The sequence below is a fragment of the Vigna angularis genome, chromosome 2 (assembly GCF_016808095.1).
Source record: "Vigna angularis cultivar LongXiaoDou No.4 chromosome 2, ASM1680809v1, whole genome shotgun sequence".
Taxonomy (NCBI): Eukaryota; Viridiplantae; Streptophyta; class Magnoliopsida; order Fabales; family Fabaceae; genus Vigna; species Vigna angularis.
The window spans coordinates 886,863-905,163 of record NC_068971.1 but is presented as its reverse complement, the minus strand read 5'-3'; the positions used below and the strand labels follow the sequence as shown (position 1 = coordinate 905,163).

At 29.3% G+C, this 18,301-nt stretch overlaps 3 protein-coding genes across 5 annotated transcripts; 2 read left to right on the top strand and 1 right to left on the bottom strand.

Annotated features, from left to right (window-relative positions):
* Nucleotides 1-3,347: 3,347 nt before the first annotated feature.
* Nucleotides 3,348-6,921, bottom strand: LOC108321662 (nuclear transcription factor Y subunit C-3). 3 transcript variants are annotated; one of them, XM_017553480.2, is made up of 12 exons: nt 6,780-6,921; nt 6,569-6,673; nt 6,383-6,478; nt 6,179-6,298; nt 5,810-5,932; nt 5,582-5,701; nt 5,317-5,374; nt 5,096-5,166; nt 4,674-4,889; nt 3,987-4,100; nt 3,732-3,833; nt 3,348-3,612 (listed from the first exon to the last, which is right to left on the bottom strand). In XM_017553480.2, exons 1-12 carry the CDS (start codon nt 6,876-6,878, stop codon nt 3,610-3,612), a joined length of 1,227 nt encoding a protein of 408 aa, XP_017408969.2. In that variant the 5' UTR covers nt 6,879-6,921; the 3' UTR covers nt 3,348-3,609. The 3 variants fall into 3 exon arrangements, with proteins under 3 accessions (XP_017408969.2, XP_017408970.2, XP_017408971.2); XM_017553481.2 differs by having other exon boundaries at nt 3,987-4,097; XM_017553482.2 differs by lacking the exon at nt 6,179-6,298.
* Nucleotides 6,922-17,187: 10,266 nt separating this feature from the next.
* On the top strand, nt 17,188-18,280 carry LOC108321715 (uncharacterized). The gene has a single exon (XM_017553555.2). It carries the CDS (start codon nt 17,188-17,190, stop codon nt 17,593-17,595), a length of 408 nt encoding a protein of 135 aa, XP_017409044.2. The 3' UTR covers nt 17,596-18,280.
* Nucleotides 17,833-18,219, top strand: LOC128193337 (uncharacterized). Its single transcript, XM_052873856.1, has one exon. It carries the CDS (start codon nt 17,833-17,835, stop codon nt 18,217-18,219), a length of 387 nt encoding a protein of 128 aa, XP_052729816.1.
* Nucleotides 18,281-18,301: the final 21 nt, after the last annotated feature.

The window sequence follows — 18,301 nt, the reverse complement described above, 5'->3', positions numbered from 1 at the left end:
GGTTTATTGAATTTTATTTGGGTAGAGGAAGAAAAACTGAGGTACAAAAAGTACCCTTTATTGTTTTTCTGCTGGATCACAAGGCCCAACAACTGGGCTTCTTACGCTTCTCTGCATTGCAAATCATTGCAAATGGTTGGTGATGCACGACATGATTTCTTTTTACATTTTTATTTATTTCTATATATACTAAAAATAGATTTATATAAATAAATAAGAAATGCGGGGGATAATCTCCTTATTTCACTTGTTTTTTTATAAAACCAGTTGGTCTGCCAACATTTTTCAAAGTTATTTTTAAAATTTATTTGATATTTATATTTATATATAATTTTAAAGTATATTTAATTATATAAATGTTTTATAAGTTTTTAGTTGACTAATTAATATTACTAATTAGATAAATTAAAATAATTATATTTTTAAATCTTAAATTATTTCATTGTAATTAATAATTGAGACATAATTTTTGGAGTTAATTGTTATAAAAGTCAAAGATTTGGTATACTTAAATATATTTTTTTCATTAATTCAATTTAAAAATATTTTTTCATATGATTAAATATTTTTTTAATTATTGTAAAATGAATGAATTTTGATTTTGATTCCTGTAGTTATTATTATTATTTTCAAATTGAAAAATATAATTTTTGTTATGGTATTGAATGATACTAATTAATTATTTATGTGTTATCATATTTTTTTTTTCTCTTCTTTCCTCTTTCTAATCGTTTTCTTTCTCTACTATTTTTTGTAATTATTCGAAATTACATCTTATCTATTTTTTTAGTATTGTAACCAAGTGTGCATGCACAACAATTCCTACTACTGACACCTCTTCATCAAATTTTCATTAATTTAATCATATTAAAATTATAATTAAATACTAGTTAAATACATTAGATTATTTAAGTAAGTTTCGTAAGAAAAAAAAACTATCGAGATATATTCAAATTTTCAGTAATTTTTTTATGTTTGTATATATAAAATAATATATCTTTGATAAGTACATTTTATTTAATAGATATAATATTTGGGAAGATTATTAGTTTTAAATATATATTTGATTAACAAATACAAAATATTAATACATTTATTACTCATTAAAATTTATTTATTACTTTAATTATTATTGTGGAAAACTTTACTACTTGACCACTTTAACAAATACAATAATAAATACTTTATAAAAAAATTATTTAAAGTAGGCACTGTATACATAAAAGAAATAAATATTTTATATAAACACATATAGTTATTAAACTTTTCAAGAATTTTAATATATAGAGAGAGTGTGTGTGGGATTGAGTGAGTTTGTTTGTTTTAAATTCTAACAATAAGTCATACATGTATGAAATCTAATAGATCTATTGTAATAATTTATAAATGCTTAATTATTATTATTATTATGAAAATAAAAGTTTTTCATGTCTGATAGAAGACAATAAAAATATTTTATGACGTAATATTTTTCTAAAACTAAGAGACAATTTTTTTCATCTTCACAAAAATACATTTTTCGGTTATAATTTATGAAAGGGAGCCGTATGATTTTTATTATTCTTTTGAGAAATTTAGATATTAACCACACTTTATAAGTTTTTGAGTAAATCATAATTATAAAGAGAAGTGTTGATGGCACTTTTTTTTATATATTTTTTCTAACACATTTATCATTGATTAAAATTGATTTAAAACATAAAAAAAAAACTCAATAAATAAATTGATAGACATGCAAAAGTTATAAGATTTAAAAGAAACCTATATGTTATTTTAGTAAATGTAATTTAACAGTAAAAAGTGTATCGAAAATAATACTTTTAAAGAACATTGCTTATATCTCTGTCTTAACAAATTCACTCCAACAACTAATTTATCTAACATTGAGAATGATAAATTTCATGCAGTAAACAACATGAAGTCCCAAACCAACTTTTCCAAAATTTAGAGTTCAATTTCTTATATACTGTGCACAAACAAACAAAAACAGTTATCAAACCCACAAAATCAATGATCAAATTGTATAAAATAGCTAATATTTGGGTTGCAGAAGTGATCTATCAGTTTCTGTATGAACAGTATGAACAAAAAGGAAACTCAAAACTAAAACTTTCATGTGTTGAACCAGAATCTAACATCAATAACAGAAACAGGGAAAAGAGTTAAGTAAAGTAATTGCAAAAAGCAAATCAGAGGAAAGGGAAGAAGTATCAGAAATCATAGGAATGGGCAGAATTGGGAAGAAAATTACACACAATCACTTGAGATTTCATTGCTTCCCAATCCGCCCATTCCCACAAATTCTGATTGCTTCAATCTTCCATTCCCAGCTCTTTGTTAATTTTTTCTTACAACTCATTCACCACTTACCCTAACTCCTTTATATAACAAGCCTAACTCCCTCAGTCACGTTCTGCAAAACACCACTTTACGTAAAGCTAAAGGCTTAAAGCTTCAAGATTCCCTCATCACAAAAGCATGGTTGGTATAAAGCATCTAGGTAAAAGTGGGGTTGCAAAGTTAGTCACCAAAACATACTATCAAACATATACTGTGCATTTTTTATTTTTTTTTCATATATACGGTTGTCTACAGGATTTCTTTTTAAAAGTAATTTTCTTAAGCATGTAATTTGAGGTTTTTCTTAAGAGAGATATTTGGGAGATGGTATTAATGAGTTTGAGATCAAAACCCTACTTTCAAAAGTTGAGGAATTTGTTGAAATATGATGCAAAGTTGAGGAATTTGTTCAAATGCCTGGTGAATTGGTGCCAATCAAAGAAAGTGAAGAACCAGAATAGGAAATCACTTTACTGGGGAACCAATTGGGGATACTTGCGTTTGCAAAATCGATTCTTTAAAACGTGTGCGTGGTTCCCCAATTTCTCCACTTTATCCATAAAAAGTGATTCTTTTCTTTTTGCTGTCTTCTTTCTTGCTTTTTATTTTTCTTTTCCATGTTATTTTAGGCTGTTCAATGTACCTAATTTCTCCACTTTTTTAGTGCATCATAAATTTGATTTTGATTGAAATCATGAAACTGCTTTTAAAACGTTGAATGTGAACAGGGTGTATGGTTAGATTAATTTGAAGTACATTTTGTTATCACCACAAATTTTCACTTTGTAACTCTGTTGTATAAAACAGAGCAAGTAATGCAAAGTTCATAAGCAATAATCAATCTTTCCAAAGCAGAATTTATTTGGTTGAGCAGAACCCTTTCTATGACTAGTTTTTTTGTTCGAATTGTATACCAAAATTCAGTTTCCATATTTCATCAGCTTATATAATCCATGCCATGTAATTTCGTGCATGATAATTACTAAACAGCTCTATGATGACGTGAATTATGAAAATGTTGCAGTTATGACCAATCTTGAAATTGAATTTTGATGCAATCTTTCCAGTCTCAGCAGATAATCTATTGGATGTTCAAACATGAAGATGTCAAGTACTTTAATAGGATAATGTTTCCCAAAACAGAGAAAAGGTTGAGGAGTTGTTTGAGGAGAATTAATAATGTAAATTGTTGCTCTAGTTCCTCAAGAGAAGACATAGTTCTGGAGCACACCATCACTTCATTCATCTCCCCGTAGTGCATCCCTAAGTTCACTGCATCATGACAAGACATTGATTTTAACAGACATAAACATGTGAAAGAAGGAAATTAAAAGGTTATTTTGCATTGGTGTAAAATGTATATGAAACACTATGTTCATGAATTATGTTACCTTGGGATGAAAATTGTAAGGAAATTGATCTGAAGGCATAACAAAGGGAGGCTGCATCATGTTGTTGGGTTGAGGAATCAGCTGGTTTCCTGCCTCCAAGCCCTATGAAGTAAACAACAGCAAATTCCATTAATTTATCTAAACACATTCATGAGTAGAAATAACAATTTTTTTCTCAGATATATTTGAACTTAACAGATGGCATAAAGTTATGCAACATATATATAAAATAAATCCAATTTACTTCATACTTACTCTGCCCATATTCATCACATTCATAGGATTTCCCATAAAACCAGCTGTGTCAGGCAGGGTAGCTTGGCTTGGATGCCTTCCTTCTGCAATGTTTCCAGCAGTACGCTCTTCCTGCTATATAGCAAGCATACCATAACTCAATTATACATTCTCCAAAACTGAATAAAACAACTTATTTGCTTGTTTAACTCAGACTAATCGATTTCTAAACATATTAAGAAGTAAACTTTAATCTTATGAAACTAGTTTGCAAGATAAGATTTGCATCCACTTATATATAGTGTTAATTGACTTTATTTCTAGTGGACATAAGACTTTCAACACATTTCCCTTACCCTGAGCATATACATTTCAAGTATGAGACTAGATATTAATGAACAGTCTGATAGTATTCCAATAACATATGGAACAACTACTTAACAAAGAAGCAATTTCGTTAGAACAAGTTCTAACTCAACTTTGATATCATGTTGATGTGATCATATATTAAGAAGTGAATTTTAAAACTAACTTTATCCTATAAAATCGATGTAAAATAAGGTTTGTACCTACTTATCTGTTATGAATTGGCCTAATTTTTAATCCTTTGAGGACTTCCAACAAAACAACATTTTTTTGTCACAAGTGCACAAACAACCCGAGTAAGTTTACTAAGGAAGTGATTGAAAGAAAACAGAATGGAGATACCTGAGCACCATAAGCACAGAAATTTTGGAGGTTATCTGGGACAATATCAGTGAGGAATTGCATGGCATGATTCTGCATAATAACCTTAGCAACGTCACATGGCTGCACAGTACTTTTGTTGCTCTCTTCAGCACGCATCCAGGCACGATAAGTGAGTTCCTGGATGAAAATCTCACATGCTTTTGACATCAGCATGGGAGTTTCAGCACTCACCATCTGCTTACCACACAAACATTCCATCATCAGCTGTTGCTTACACATGTTTTCTCAGTCACATAATGTAATCACAACAACGTTGTTTAGAAACAGTAACATCTATAAACACATGACTTTCAGGAAGTAGCATTGATCAATTATGGATAGCAGTTATAAACTAACAATAGACAGTCAACAGAGTATGTGGCAGAATCAGAACTATAAACCTGCACATCTGCGTCTGTTTTCATTATCCTTCTGATTCGAGCTAACGGCAACTTGTGCTGGCTCTTAAATGCTGCCAATTACATCGTAAGAAAATACAAATACCACCATTAAATCAAGCTGTTAATCGAATGCAATGGAACAAAGAAACATAGTATATATCTTTATTAGTTTATTACATTACATCAATAATATGATAGTTTAAAAAAATGTTAATCAAAACCTTCAGCAGCTTGAATATCCATCAACTGCTTCTCCCAGAAGGATCTGAGTTTCCCCTCCTGCTCTTACATGAAACAGAAAAGCTATGGTAAGATTAAGATTCAACCCTTTGACAGTAGAAAAAAAAAGGAAATCTTGAAGTCAGTGATTAACCCTTTTCAAAATCAAAATTTACCCTTTTCAATAAATATAGAATGCATATTTAAAAATTAATTTATCATAATAAATTCTGTGGCGATTGAAGTAGAAAAAGGTAATCATTTTACCTGTATATTTTGTGGACGATACTGAGGCACTGGATACGAGGGCATTGAACTGGAATTCGACACATTTGTTGAAGCTGAATTACTGTTGAATTCCAATGGTAGATTGAAAGTGTTTCTCCGCTAAATTTGTCAAGATAAATAGAAAAAAAAAAGTTATTTTCTAACAAAATAAGCAAACATGGTTGAAATTGAAACAAAGAAATTGAAGTTTAAACTAAATCACTTTACCTCTCTATCTTTTTCTTGATGATAATGAAGTATAGGACAAGAGGGCACTAACATAGAATTTGAGACAACATTTGATGAAACAGAATTACTATGGAAATCCATTGCTTGATTGCAATTACTCCCCTGTTTTATCAAGAGACAATTCGTTAAATAATCATGAACACATTTTTCTAATTTTTAAAAAGAATAATAATACACATCGATTATTTTTCAACATTTATGATTTTTTTTCTATGTCTCTTCAAACACATAAATTTTTATGAGTTTTCTATTTTTAAGTATCATCAACATTTATAAAGTGTCGTACAATTGAGTTAAGCAATAAATAATCCATTTTTTAAAACAAAATTTTAGAAGAAATCATTTTACCTGTCTATGTTCTTCATTATACTGAGGCATTGAATAAAAGGGATTTGACATGAAATTTGATACCATATTGGATGAAGCTAGATTATTATTGAAATCCGTTGGTAGAATAAAATTGTTTGCCTGAGAAATTTGTTAAAATAATTCATTTTCTTTTTTGAGAAAATAAAATAGTTAATAATTGAAGTTTAAATGGAATCACTTCACCTCTCTATCTTGTTGACAGTACTCAAACATCGGATGAAAGGGATTCTGTATGGAATTTGGTAGCAAACTTGATGGAAGTAAATTGCTGCTGCTTCTCTGCTTAATTTGTGATCAACATAAGTGATTTTTTAGGGATTAAGAACGTGTTTGGAACAAGAAAATAGATTATGAATGGAATCACTTAACCTCTCTGTCTTGACGAAATTGAGGCATCGTATAAGGAGTCATGGACATGGAATTTGATGGAACTGAATTGTTATTGCAATCCAATGGTAGATTGAAATTGCTTACCTGTTTAATTCATCATCAACATAAACGAAAAATCACTTTTCAAGAACATAAGCACGGTTGATCCAAACGCGTCACAAGAATATAAATATGAAATCACTTAATTAACCTCTCTATCTTCTTGAAGATATCCAGACATTGTACAAGAAGGTCTCAACACAGAATTGGGTAACATGTTTGGTGAAGCTGAATTACTAGTGAAATTCATTAAATAAAAAAAATTGTGAATTATAATTTTGAAAAAAAAAAAGTACGTCAAGGGAAGAAAAAAAAAAGAAGAAACAAAGCTGAATATAATAAGTTTTGGGATTTAAAAAAGGACATAAATAATAAATGCATGTGAATTGTATTGTCTTGATTAAGCATTTATTATTTGATAAATCATTAATGATATTTATTTTCCTTAAGTGTGAATTTGTACGTGCATCTACTATTATTGGCAGCTGTACAGTGAAATATTGAAGTTTGCCAACAGTGATTCATTTAAAGGATTAATATCTAAATTTAAAGATGCTTCACATGCATTAAAATATTTTAATATTTTTAATAAATACATTATTTTATTTAAAATGCGGAGAGTAATTAATTTAAGAATAACTTAGAAAGAAAAAAAGTTAATGACTTATTTAAAAATGATAATAGTTTTGTTTCGCCTAAAAAGTTACCTATAATAACTTGAAAAACCAGTTGACAGCCAAATGTTATTAGGATTAAATATGTTTTTAGTCCCTTAACTATCACGCGATTTTGAGTTTAGTCTCTATTCAAAAGTTTTGTTCATTTTAGTTCTCTTAGTTTTGAAACTCTTATGTTTAGTCCTTAAAATTGAACGGCGTTAAGTTTTTGTATGAGGTGGCTAACGGTGAACCAGGTCTATGCCACGTTTTTTTTTTTTCTAAAATATTTGTCACGTTTTTCCAAAACCCTTCCTTCTTCTTTCCTAATCACTCAAAACGTCTGCTCATCTCTTTCACACCCACCACTGTTACTGAGATATGGATCTTCTACTAGTTTTAATACAGGTTGACATTTTTTGCATTGATCAATTGCTTATATTTTAGTTGGGTTTCCTGGTTTTAATTTACAAGTCAGCGGCACTGCGAAACTGAGGTGCACGAGAAGAATGGCGATCTCACACTCGCGATTTTTGGTTGGTAGAGGCGCGAGGAGTTTGTGATTGTTTTTGGTTTTTGGTTTTTGTGCATGTTGGTGACGCAGATGAATGCAGTGGATGATGGTGGTTGTTAGGCGTGAGGGTTGATGGAGGAGAAAGTCGCGATGGGTTAAGGGTTTCGAACTGGTTCTGGTTTAGGGATGACCATGGCAGCGCGAGTTAAGGTTCACAAATTGGTCTCGTGGTAGAGGATGAGAGTCATGATTGGGGTTTTTTTTGGGTTTCTTTCAGATTAGCGAAAGAGAAGTGGGTATTTGGAGGATTTCGTTTGAGGAGTGACACATGCCTGATTGAATCCTGTTTCTTCTAGCCCTGTGCAACCATCACCGTTCGGTCATCATCGCCATCCAGTCACCACAATCGTTAGGTCTTTTCCCAACATCGTTCGGTCTTTCATATATTGCACTTCATCCCGTCACCATAACCGTTCGGTCTTTGCCAACACCGTTCGATCTTTCATATATTCTACTTCATCCTGTCACCATAACCGTTTGGTCTTTCCCAACACCGTTCAGTCTTTTATATATTCCACTTCTATTACATTGTTTTGTTGATTGTAATAGAACCAACTTTTACTTTTGTATATACGGACTCAGTTGAGAAGGTCTTCAATATAACTCTTATGTTTCAAAGGTGATTGGGATCTCTAGGTTTCTGTAGGTTTCTGATTAGGACGAAGGAAGATAGTGATCGTGATTTGTGTTCATGGAGGTCTTACGATGTGGTTTTCTGGTTTGTTGGTTCATTAGGCACAGTGGTAGGTTTGCTCGCAATTTGCAGACTTTACGATTCTCAGACTTGGGTTTGTACTTCGCAGGTTCCATGGTGGTTTGTGGTGAAGGTGGCTTCACTGTGGGGAAGTTGTTTCGAAGGAGAAACAATGATGGAAGGAGAGTAACAGTGGTGGGTGTGAAAGAGATGAGCAGATGTTTTGAGTGATTGGGGAAGAAGAAGGAAGAGTTTGGGAAAAACGTGGCAAATATTTTAGAAAAAAAAATGTGGCATAAATCTGGTTCACCGTTAGTCACCTCATAAAAAAACTTAACGTCGTTCAATTTTAAGGACCAAACATAAGAGTTTGAAAACTAAGAGGAGTAAAATGAACAAAACTTTCGAATAGGGACTAAATCCAAAATCGCATGATAGTTAAGGGACTAAAAACATATTTAACCCATGTTATTAAACTAATGTTTAGAAAAATTTTGGTTTGAGTAATTTAAAATATAAAATAAAATATATAAAAATATATGATATTTTTTATATAATTCTTTTATTTTTGTTATTAAAGTACCTTTTTGAAGTGTTTATATATATATATATGTATATATATATATATATATATATATATATATATATATTATTTTTTCAAAATGATTTTTTAATTATTGATTTTTGTGTTGGAAAGCTCATCTCAATTAGAAATAAGGTCAATTTAGAGTATATTAGTGGGTGCAAACCTTACTTTAAAGTTTTGTGAGAGTTAACTTAGGCTTAAAGTTCACTTCTTAATAAGATATCAGAATTATGGTTAGAGCATATCCTAACGATATTTATTATTTATTAAATATATAGTTTCACTCGCTATCAAATCAGTTCTATGGGTTAAGTTAGGCTTAAAATCTCGTTCTTTACAATTTTGTTATGTTTGATGAAATATTCAATAATAATTTTTTTAGTTTCAATTATTATATTTTTTATATTATATTATGTGTTACTCTACTTTGAATCAAGTTTACATTTAAGTAAAAACAATGCATAACTAAGTAGATATAATATTTTGGTAATATTAATTGTATTGATTAAAACATAAAACCTGTAAAATGAAATAAAAATCTACTCTTATTATTTTTTTGAAATATAACACTGAATTAATAAAATGAATGTTAAAAGTAATCTGATAGTTAAAATGAACAGTACAATAAATTGTCTTATTTTAAAGAAAATGGCAATGTAATTTAGTAAGTATTTTTAAAAAAATATACATAGGAAATTAGAATTAGCATTTAAAAATAAATTATTTAACAAATGAATAAGATTAAACAAGTTTTTTAGCTAGTAAAAAATTTTAAAAATAGCTGAAAAGTTTTGCCAAACAAAACCAATAACGATAAATATATTTATTTTTTGAATATTAAAATTGTAATTAGTATGAATGGAAGAAGCAAATGGCTTTCCTTAATTATAAATGTTGATATTTTAGTAGTGTGAATGGTTTTCCTTAATTATATATAAATGGCACTTCGTATCTTTAGAAACTCGAGTTCTTCAACACTAATTATTAATTACAAAATTTAATATTTTGAAAATCAAACCAGTCGCTAATACATGATGTAATTATTCACTGTTCACAAGTTTAATTACGGTCAAATAACTGATAATTAAATAAATATTTTAATATTAAATAATACAATGTATTAAATAACACTTACATAAAAATTATCATAAAACAATCATGCTATATGTTTCATAAAATGTAAAATCATTAATTAAAAGTTAAATACTAATTATTTTATGTAGATTTATTTTGCATGACTACAGTATCATGTGGAACTACTATATAATAAAACTATTTTTTCTTATATATGTTCAATTACATATTCAAAAAAACTCAAATTCAAATTCAGTGGTTAACGTGGAAAATTTCCATACTAATTTATCTCAGGAACATGTTGTCACATTTTTTAAATAATGAATGAGCATTAAATGTAGTTTTTAGAAAGAAATTTTTTTTATTAATTTTGACTAAATTAAATCTTGTTAATGGGTTATTTATCTTTTACAGATGTTTCCCAATATGAGAATCCGGTCAATTTTTCAGCTGAACCAATGAATCCAAATCTTATAATTTTTTCTCATTTGATAAAATTCCTAAAATAAATAAAAAATAGGATAAGATTAGATTCAAGTGCTTTAAGAATAAATAAATAAGAAAAATGTAAATATAACAATTTATCGATCAAATGTTACTTGTTTATATGATATTAGGGATGAAGTTGAATATATAATTTTACCCACCATTCTTTTTAAACTTATCAAATCAATTTATTAATTTTAAATTAAACATTGAATCTTGATTTGATAAATAAATATAAATTAGATTTAATGATGTTACTTGAGATTTAATTTATTAGTTAATTGAGAATCAGTTAATTGTTTAAATTTGAATGTGAGTCTTTAGAAAACTATAATTTTTGAATTGTTTGATTATTGAAATTGTGGATGGATCCATTATTTTTCTTTATTCACTTTTGATTTTTAGTTCTATTTTCCATTTTTTTTTTGTTTTTCAATTTAAAACCTCCAATTTTAGTTTTAACATGAAAATGAATCTGAATTGTGTTATATATTACAAAATTTTAAAAAAATTGTATTTTTTTATTTCATCTATGATAATGAAATATCAAATTTCATTTTTAATAAACTACACCTATCACACAAAATTTGTTGATTATATGAGTTGATCTACAATAATTAATCAAAAATGATTTTAAGGCTTTTTCTTCTAGTATCGTGGGTTGTACCTATACATCTATACTATCAGTAAGAAACCAATCCCTTCAATAATGTAAAACTAACTCAAATTTTATACTAATAAAAAAGCTAACTCAAATTAAGATTATAATCAGATAGACATAAGCTAGACTTTATCACTTCTTATACAGTAAAGTTCAAGCTACAAAAAAGAGAGAAAATCTGCTTCAACACTTAAAGAGAAAACAAAAGAGAAGTAAAAAAAGAAAAGTCTTAAAAAAGAATAATTTTATATAATAAAAAAATATATATTTAGAAAGAATAAAGGATAAAATATTTAACTTGCTATTTATTTATTTTTTAAAAATTTAATTCAGCATTTAATTTGAGATGTGTCTAAACCAATAAAAGCGTGATCTTACAATTTTTCTCATTTAAAGAAATGTCTTTTTTATTTTTTTTTTATAATTTAATAACAATGTTGATGTTTATCTTATAAGATACACATACACATCGATTTTGATGTCCTTGTTGAACTTTTTCAGATGAGAGAATATATATATATATATATATATATATATATATATATATATTTACCAGTAAGCAAACTTATATAAAAAAATTACTATTTATTCTTATATATCTAAAACCTTAATAAAGTAATAAATTTGTAAGTTTTTATTATTATATTTTAATCAATTTTTTATTCCTACTCAGACTCAAAAGATCAATTAATATATCTCCATTTATTTACGATTAAGTAAAAACTAAATAACACTTTTAGGATTAGAGATTCGTGCAATTTGTGTTCGACATTTAAATTTCAAATGAATTTGCTCAGAGGTAAAAAGTCAACAAAGATAATTGACCCAATGTTGCATGGGTGTCGTTGTATATATATACGTGCGACTGCAAGAAATTCAAAACTTTAGTAATATTTATATCTCAATTTCTTTATCATAAAAGAGTAAATTATTTTTTCTAGCATAATCTATCAAAGGGTGACTATTTTTTTTAATGGATTCGGTTTTTTTTAACGTTCTGGTCAAATGAAATAAACAATGAAATTGCATTTGACAGTTCTGAAATGTATATTTCAAACCCAAGCACGTGGGTAGCCAGCCAGCATCTGAACATGAAATCAACCATCTCATTTTTCAGGAAAAATATACAAAAAATTATACCATATAATAAAGTAAAGAACTTGCTAATTTTATTATTAAAACCAAAATTTAACCATTTGTATAAGTAAAAGTTATTAAATCAAACTAGCTTCTATTAATAAATAAGTTTGATCATTCACATAAAACTAACGACGGAGAGTCAAAATAACAAGAATTAAATACAGATTTTTGGTGATTCTTCAACATTTTTTGTAATCACACAAGAAATTTAGGAAGAAAAAATCGAAAAAACTAAACAAAGAAAATAAACGCTTATTTCATGGGATATAATTCATGAGACGCAACCAAGGCCTTGGAAATCTCGAAAATGAGCCTAGCCTCGAACGCATCATTCTTGTAAACCTTAGACGTTTGACGATCAATCTTGAGAGTCTTTTTGTTTCCAAACATGTTGTCGGTGTTCATAGATTTCAACATGAAGTTCATGTAAGCATTTTTGAGCTTTGCAAACATCTTCAAAGGTGACCTAACCATCCATGTCAGTTTTGGAACTGCCTTAATCCTCCATTGCCGGTGTGGGCTTCTTCTTAACTTAATCGTCTTCGTCTTCCTTTCACCGGCGAAGGTGGCGGCGCCACCGCTGTCCAGGCGTTGGTAGCGCCGTCTTCTAAAGTACCTCTTTATGCCACCGTATGTTGGCTTAGGCAATAGTGAATCTGTTTCCATATTATAGTGTTGCAAAGGTTGAAGAAGAAGAAGAAGATGATGGTAACTTCTCTTACCAAAGTGATTTTTTGGATGTGTAGAAACTGCACCTTCTTCCAGTATTTAAAGGGATTAACTGAGTTTTGAAAGAAAAAGTCAAGAAACTACAATTTGACCAGAAAATGGTGGGTTTGATTATGGAAGTCAACATGAACATTGAACAACATAATTTCGTCCTAATATTATTTTTTTTTCTAACAAATGATTCCTCCTTCTACCATAATGAAATCAACTTAAGACATAATCAACACTAGCCACTACGAATATTCGATATTGAATTCTGTTAAAAAGTTGCTAATCACAGATATATATAACTAATTATCCATTTTAAATAAATAAAACCTTATATTAACATTAAAATCATGTCAAAATTAATTTTTTAACTATAAATATTGGATTATGACCTTAGAAGAAAAACAAGTTGACGATACGGATTATTTGGTTAAGCTATATTTATTATTTCAAAACTAAATATATATAATATTAATGGGTGTAACAAATATATATATAGAATGGAGTATAATGAAAGAAAAATAGAAATAATAGTATTTATAATGGATGAATTTATTTTTTATTCATGGTTCGTGTAGGACTATGAGTGCAGCACAAGGATCAATCATGTGGAAACGGAATCAAATTAGAAAAGTATGATATATTTATAATAAATAAATAAGTGCATCTAGAAGTTTAGATATGAATATCTGGTTACTTAATTAATACACATTTTTAATAAATAACTTTTTCTTTTTTGAAAACTTGAAAAGCCGCCATTTTTTCATTTGTTTATTCATAGTGTACAAATGTTGCAGCAGATTTCAGAAGTAAGACTTTCTTTTACTTACGTCATGTATAAGCTCTACACAGTTCTCATTTATTATAAGTGACGATAAGCGAAAAAAAAAATTATAGATATTTTTTTATCATTTTTTATATATTATTGTAACATCGAATATAAATAAATCTAGTATAAATGAAATTTTTTTTACGTTTATAATATTTTTTATTACTTTAATTTTTATATTGTGAGATTTTTATTTTACTTTTGCAAATTTCTCACAGTAATTCATAGGAAGCACATTTTCTGTATATGTTTTTAGTAAATTTGATAAAGTTCCAAAAAGTATCAGTCGAAACATTATCATAAAGCAAATAAATAAAAATTATAGCAATGCATAGAAACACTCTTCTTAAAATAGTTGCATGAATAAGATAAGTTTTATTATAGTATTTATTTTTTAATTTAGGTTTAATCCTTTTCGATATCCCTATTTTTGTAGGATCGTCTCAAACAGGTCCTCATATTTTAAAGTCTCTTGGTTAGGTCCTTAATTGTTAAAATTTGAATCAAATTAAACTTTGCCGTTAAATTAGGTAGACGACGTCAAAAAAATCGATTTGTGGCTTAGTGACTTGACTGAGTGCTGTTGATGTGGCACATATTGGTTATTTGAGTTGGCTTTTATTTATTTATTTATTCATTTAAAAAAATTAACTTTAATCAAAACGCAATGTTTTGTCTACAAAAAATGTATTTTTTAATTGAGTGAAGAACGTTTTAATTATTTGGGGGAATTTGAAAAATTAAAAGGGATTTGAATAAAACCCTAAATTGGAAGATTGAAATCCCATAAATGAAACGTCTGCCTGAGGAGAGCAAGAACGAGATAAGCTTTCACATCTCCACTAGCAAGAACCAAAGGAAGTCGCTCCTCTATGGAAGCACCGGAGAAGAAAGAAAGCAACCAGAAAAAGGAATTTCATGGAGCACCACTTATGAACGCTGAAGAGCATGACAGTTTGAATTTGACTGACGTGCTTGATTTTGAAGAGATATTAGTCAGAAAAAAAAGGAAACAAAATATTTTGCAGCGTGAACAAATGGTTTTTGCAGCGTGAACGCGATACCAGATCTGCGAGTGAAAGGGTTTTGTCATTGCCTGCATCTGTACGAGCTGAACCTGGGAAAAGAAGAAGCTTCTCGATGTGGTTCTCCCACACATAGAAGAAGGAAACCTAGAAAATTGATAACTAATTTAGGGTTCTCTGCAAATTTTAAATTAGGGTTCTAAATGGATTCTGATTTAGGAAAGATTTAATCATTAGTTAATTGTTTTTTATTTAAACGTTCATTTCTTCATTTCTTCAATTTAGGGATTCCTTCATTTAAAACGTTCATTTATTCTTTTAAAAATCAAAACGTTGCGTTTTGATTTAAAAATTTAACTTTTTTAAATATAAAAACTCATCATTAAGCCAGGTCAACAACAGTACTGTGCCACGTCAGTACTATTTGGTCATCTCAGCAACCCACGCATCATTTTCTTCAACGTCGTCCGGTCAACTTAACGGAAAGGTCTCTATTGATTTCAATTTCTAAAATTAAGGACCATTTTGACACACTTTAGAAAACAAAGACCTAATTGAGACAATCATGTACAAATAGGGACGTCAAAAATGATTAAACCTTTAATTTAATATATTCTAGAGATAAAGGAATAGATAAAGTTCAACGTATTAAATTGAAAGATTTCGTTGAATTTCTTCTATGAAAGTTTCCCCAAAAACAATTATATATGGGTTTGTCTCTTCCTTAGCATCATTATGTTCATCAGTAAACTTGTCGAAAAAATCAAACAGAATTAAAACATATTTTGACGTAGGTTATATCAATCACTACAAGAAGTTATATTAATTCTTAATGGAAAATGTGAAATTCTATAAAAAAAAAAATAAAGTGAAAGGCTTTAAAATCTCTTACTAACTAAGAAATTACACAACATATAGATTACTATACTCTCGATTTATATTAATATTAAATGATTATTTAAAAACCTTTTTCCAAATGTTATTTGAATCACATATTTCTCTTAAAGAAAAAAAGTGTGCTTGCTTGTTCTTTAAATAGAAAACTGAAGTTTCATAATAAATCAAAGATTTAATTCAATCATTTATTTATATTTGTTATCATAGTAAGTATATTATATGGTCCGACTCTTATGGTTATTTGATACTTTTAATAAATATGAATTACTTTATTTTATCACGAGGCTAATTAGGGCCAAACACATCTTAATCGTGATTAGCAGCGTTTTATCGTTAATCTCCGGTCGAGCAAGCTCATTGGCTAGCATTTGCTGTAGGTTTACGTAATGACTCTTTAAGTAAACATATGCTGTAGTTCCCGTATGCTATTAGTATTTAGTAGTATTGAGTTTTTTAGATATATTTTAATTTACCACTTTCATAAAAAAACGCATTACTTGTTAATTACAATTTGCTATCAAGTAATATTATAAAATATTATTATTATTGACTTAAAGGTTCTAAATTCAATCCAAAATTGAATTAAACATGTTGATTTTTCTATCTCCAATTACATATTCCTATATGAATTAAAAATTAAAAACTAAAAATAAATAAATCTCATTATTTTTCAAATACGGCAGCCAACTGACTATAATCAAGTGCACTTTACTTGAATTGCATCTCTAACAACATTTAAGCATCAAATATTTAAAAAATTAAACAGAAACTGAGAGTGACCACAATGAGAATGAAAATGACTCTGTCTTTTTTTTCCTTCATTCCAAGTATTAAAAAGCAATTTTCCTACATAATATTCCGAGGAAGATACGAAGCCAAACACTGTGTTGGTCATGATTGTTGTCTCATACACATCATAGTACCATTTCTGGTCAAAGATCATTGCTTATTTTTCATTATTTCTCAAAAGCAGCCATATATATAATATGAAAAAAAAAGTAAAAAAAAAATCGTAGGTGCTGATATCATGGTGTTATCAACAATAGACACGTGTGTTTGTTTTTTCCACCTACCATGAATTTTTTTTATATGAAATGTTACAATTTTAGAGTGTTAATTTCTCAGTTATATATTTGCTGAATTGCGAAGACAAGTTCCAAGCATTCAAACACAATCTAATACGCTCTAATCTTCAAATTGGAGCTATTCAAAGCAAGAAAATGGAGATAATATTTCCCAAGGCAACGTACGGAGGCATAAAGAGGTACCTGAGACGGCAGCGCTACCGGCGTCTCCACGGTGGCGCGGCCACCGGAAGGAGGAAGATGGCGATAATCCAATTGAGAGGTCCACGTAGGCATTGGAGGTTGAGAACGAGTGGAAGGCTTAGATGGTTGATGACATCGCCATTGAAGATGTTGGCAAAGCTGAAGAACGTTTACATGAACTTGATGCTGAAGATGGCAGGGAACACACGTGCTATAAACAGTGATAAGATTTTCGGTGTTAAACGGATTCCAAACCCTCGCCAGGTGTCAAAGAAATATGCATGTGATGAATTTGAGGCAAGAATCCTTTTTGAGATTTCTAAGACCTTAGTGCCTTCCTATGAACTTCATCCCATGTAATTAACTTTGATAAAATCAAAGTTTACTTATTGTACAAGCTGTAAAAATAATAGTTTTAAATTTTCTTTTATTAAAAGTAAAATAAAAATGATTTAAGAATAAATAAAAAATAAAAACAGAGATTTATTTTAGTTATGTTGGGCCCGTGGTGTGGAAACAAAAAATCATACCCAAACCTACGAGTTAGAAAATCCTATCCAACCGCAGCCGCAGCGAACACTGAAGGAAAGCAAAGAAATGGAAACCAAAGCTGATGCTGAATCTTTCTGGACTTGGAATGCCGACAAGAACGCCAACCAAAAACCATTCTCTGTTACGAAGTTCCTAGGAAACAACAACAAAACTCCCAAAGCTCAAACATCAGTGTTGGGTCCTGGCTTCGGAGCTGGCATCGGATGCGGCGCCGGGATAGGTTTGGGTTTGGTTGGTGGGTTGGGGTTCGGAGGCTGGCCGCCCTTCAACCACCTCCACCTGGTTTTTGGCCTGGGAATGGGTTGTGGAGTTGGTGTTGGCTTCGGCTTCGGCCAAGGCATTGGATACGATTTTAGTTTCCAGACTCGTAAGTCTAGAAAGTCCAACAAAAGATTTTCAGATCCCCGCAAAACAGTTGTTATTCAGATTTGATTATATTCTTTTTCTTCTTCCTATGTTTATTGTTCATTCTTGAAAATTGACACCTTTTATTGGTTGTCTGCGTAGGGTATTC

Coding starts and splice junctions, on each gene's coding strand:
- LOC128193337 (XM_052873856.1), top strand. CDS start 17,833: ATGGAAACCAAAGCTGATGCTGAATCTTTCTGGACTTGGAATGCCGAC.
- LOC108321715 (XM_017553555.2), top strand. CDS start 17,188: ATGGAGATAATATTTCCCAAGGCAACGTACGGAGGCATAAAGAGGTAC.
- LOC108321662 (XM_017553480.2), bottom strand. CDS start 6,878: ATGAATTTCACTAGTAATTCAGCTTCACCAAACATGTTACCCAATTCT. Junction 5,375..5,581: donor ATCGTCCACAAAATATACAG/GTAAAATGATTA, acceptor ATGTAAGAGCAG/GAGGGGAAACTCAGATCCTT. Junction 4,890..5,095: donor AAACAGACGCAGATGTGCAG/GTTTATAGTTCT, acceptor TGTGGTAAGCAG/ATGGTGAGTGCTGAAACTCC.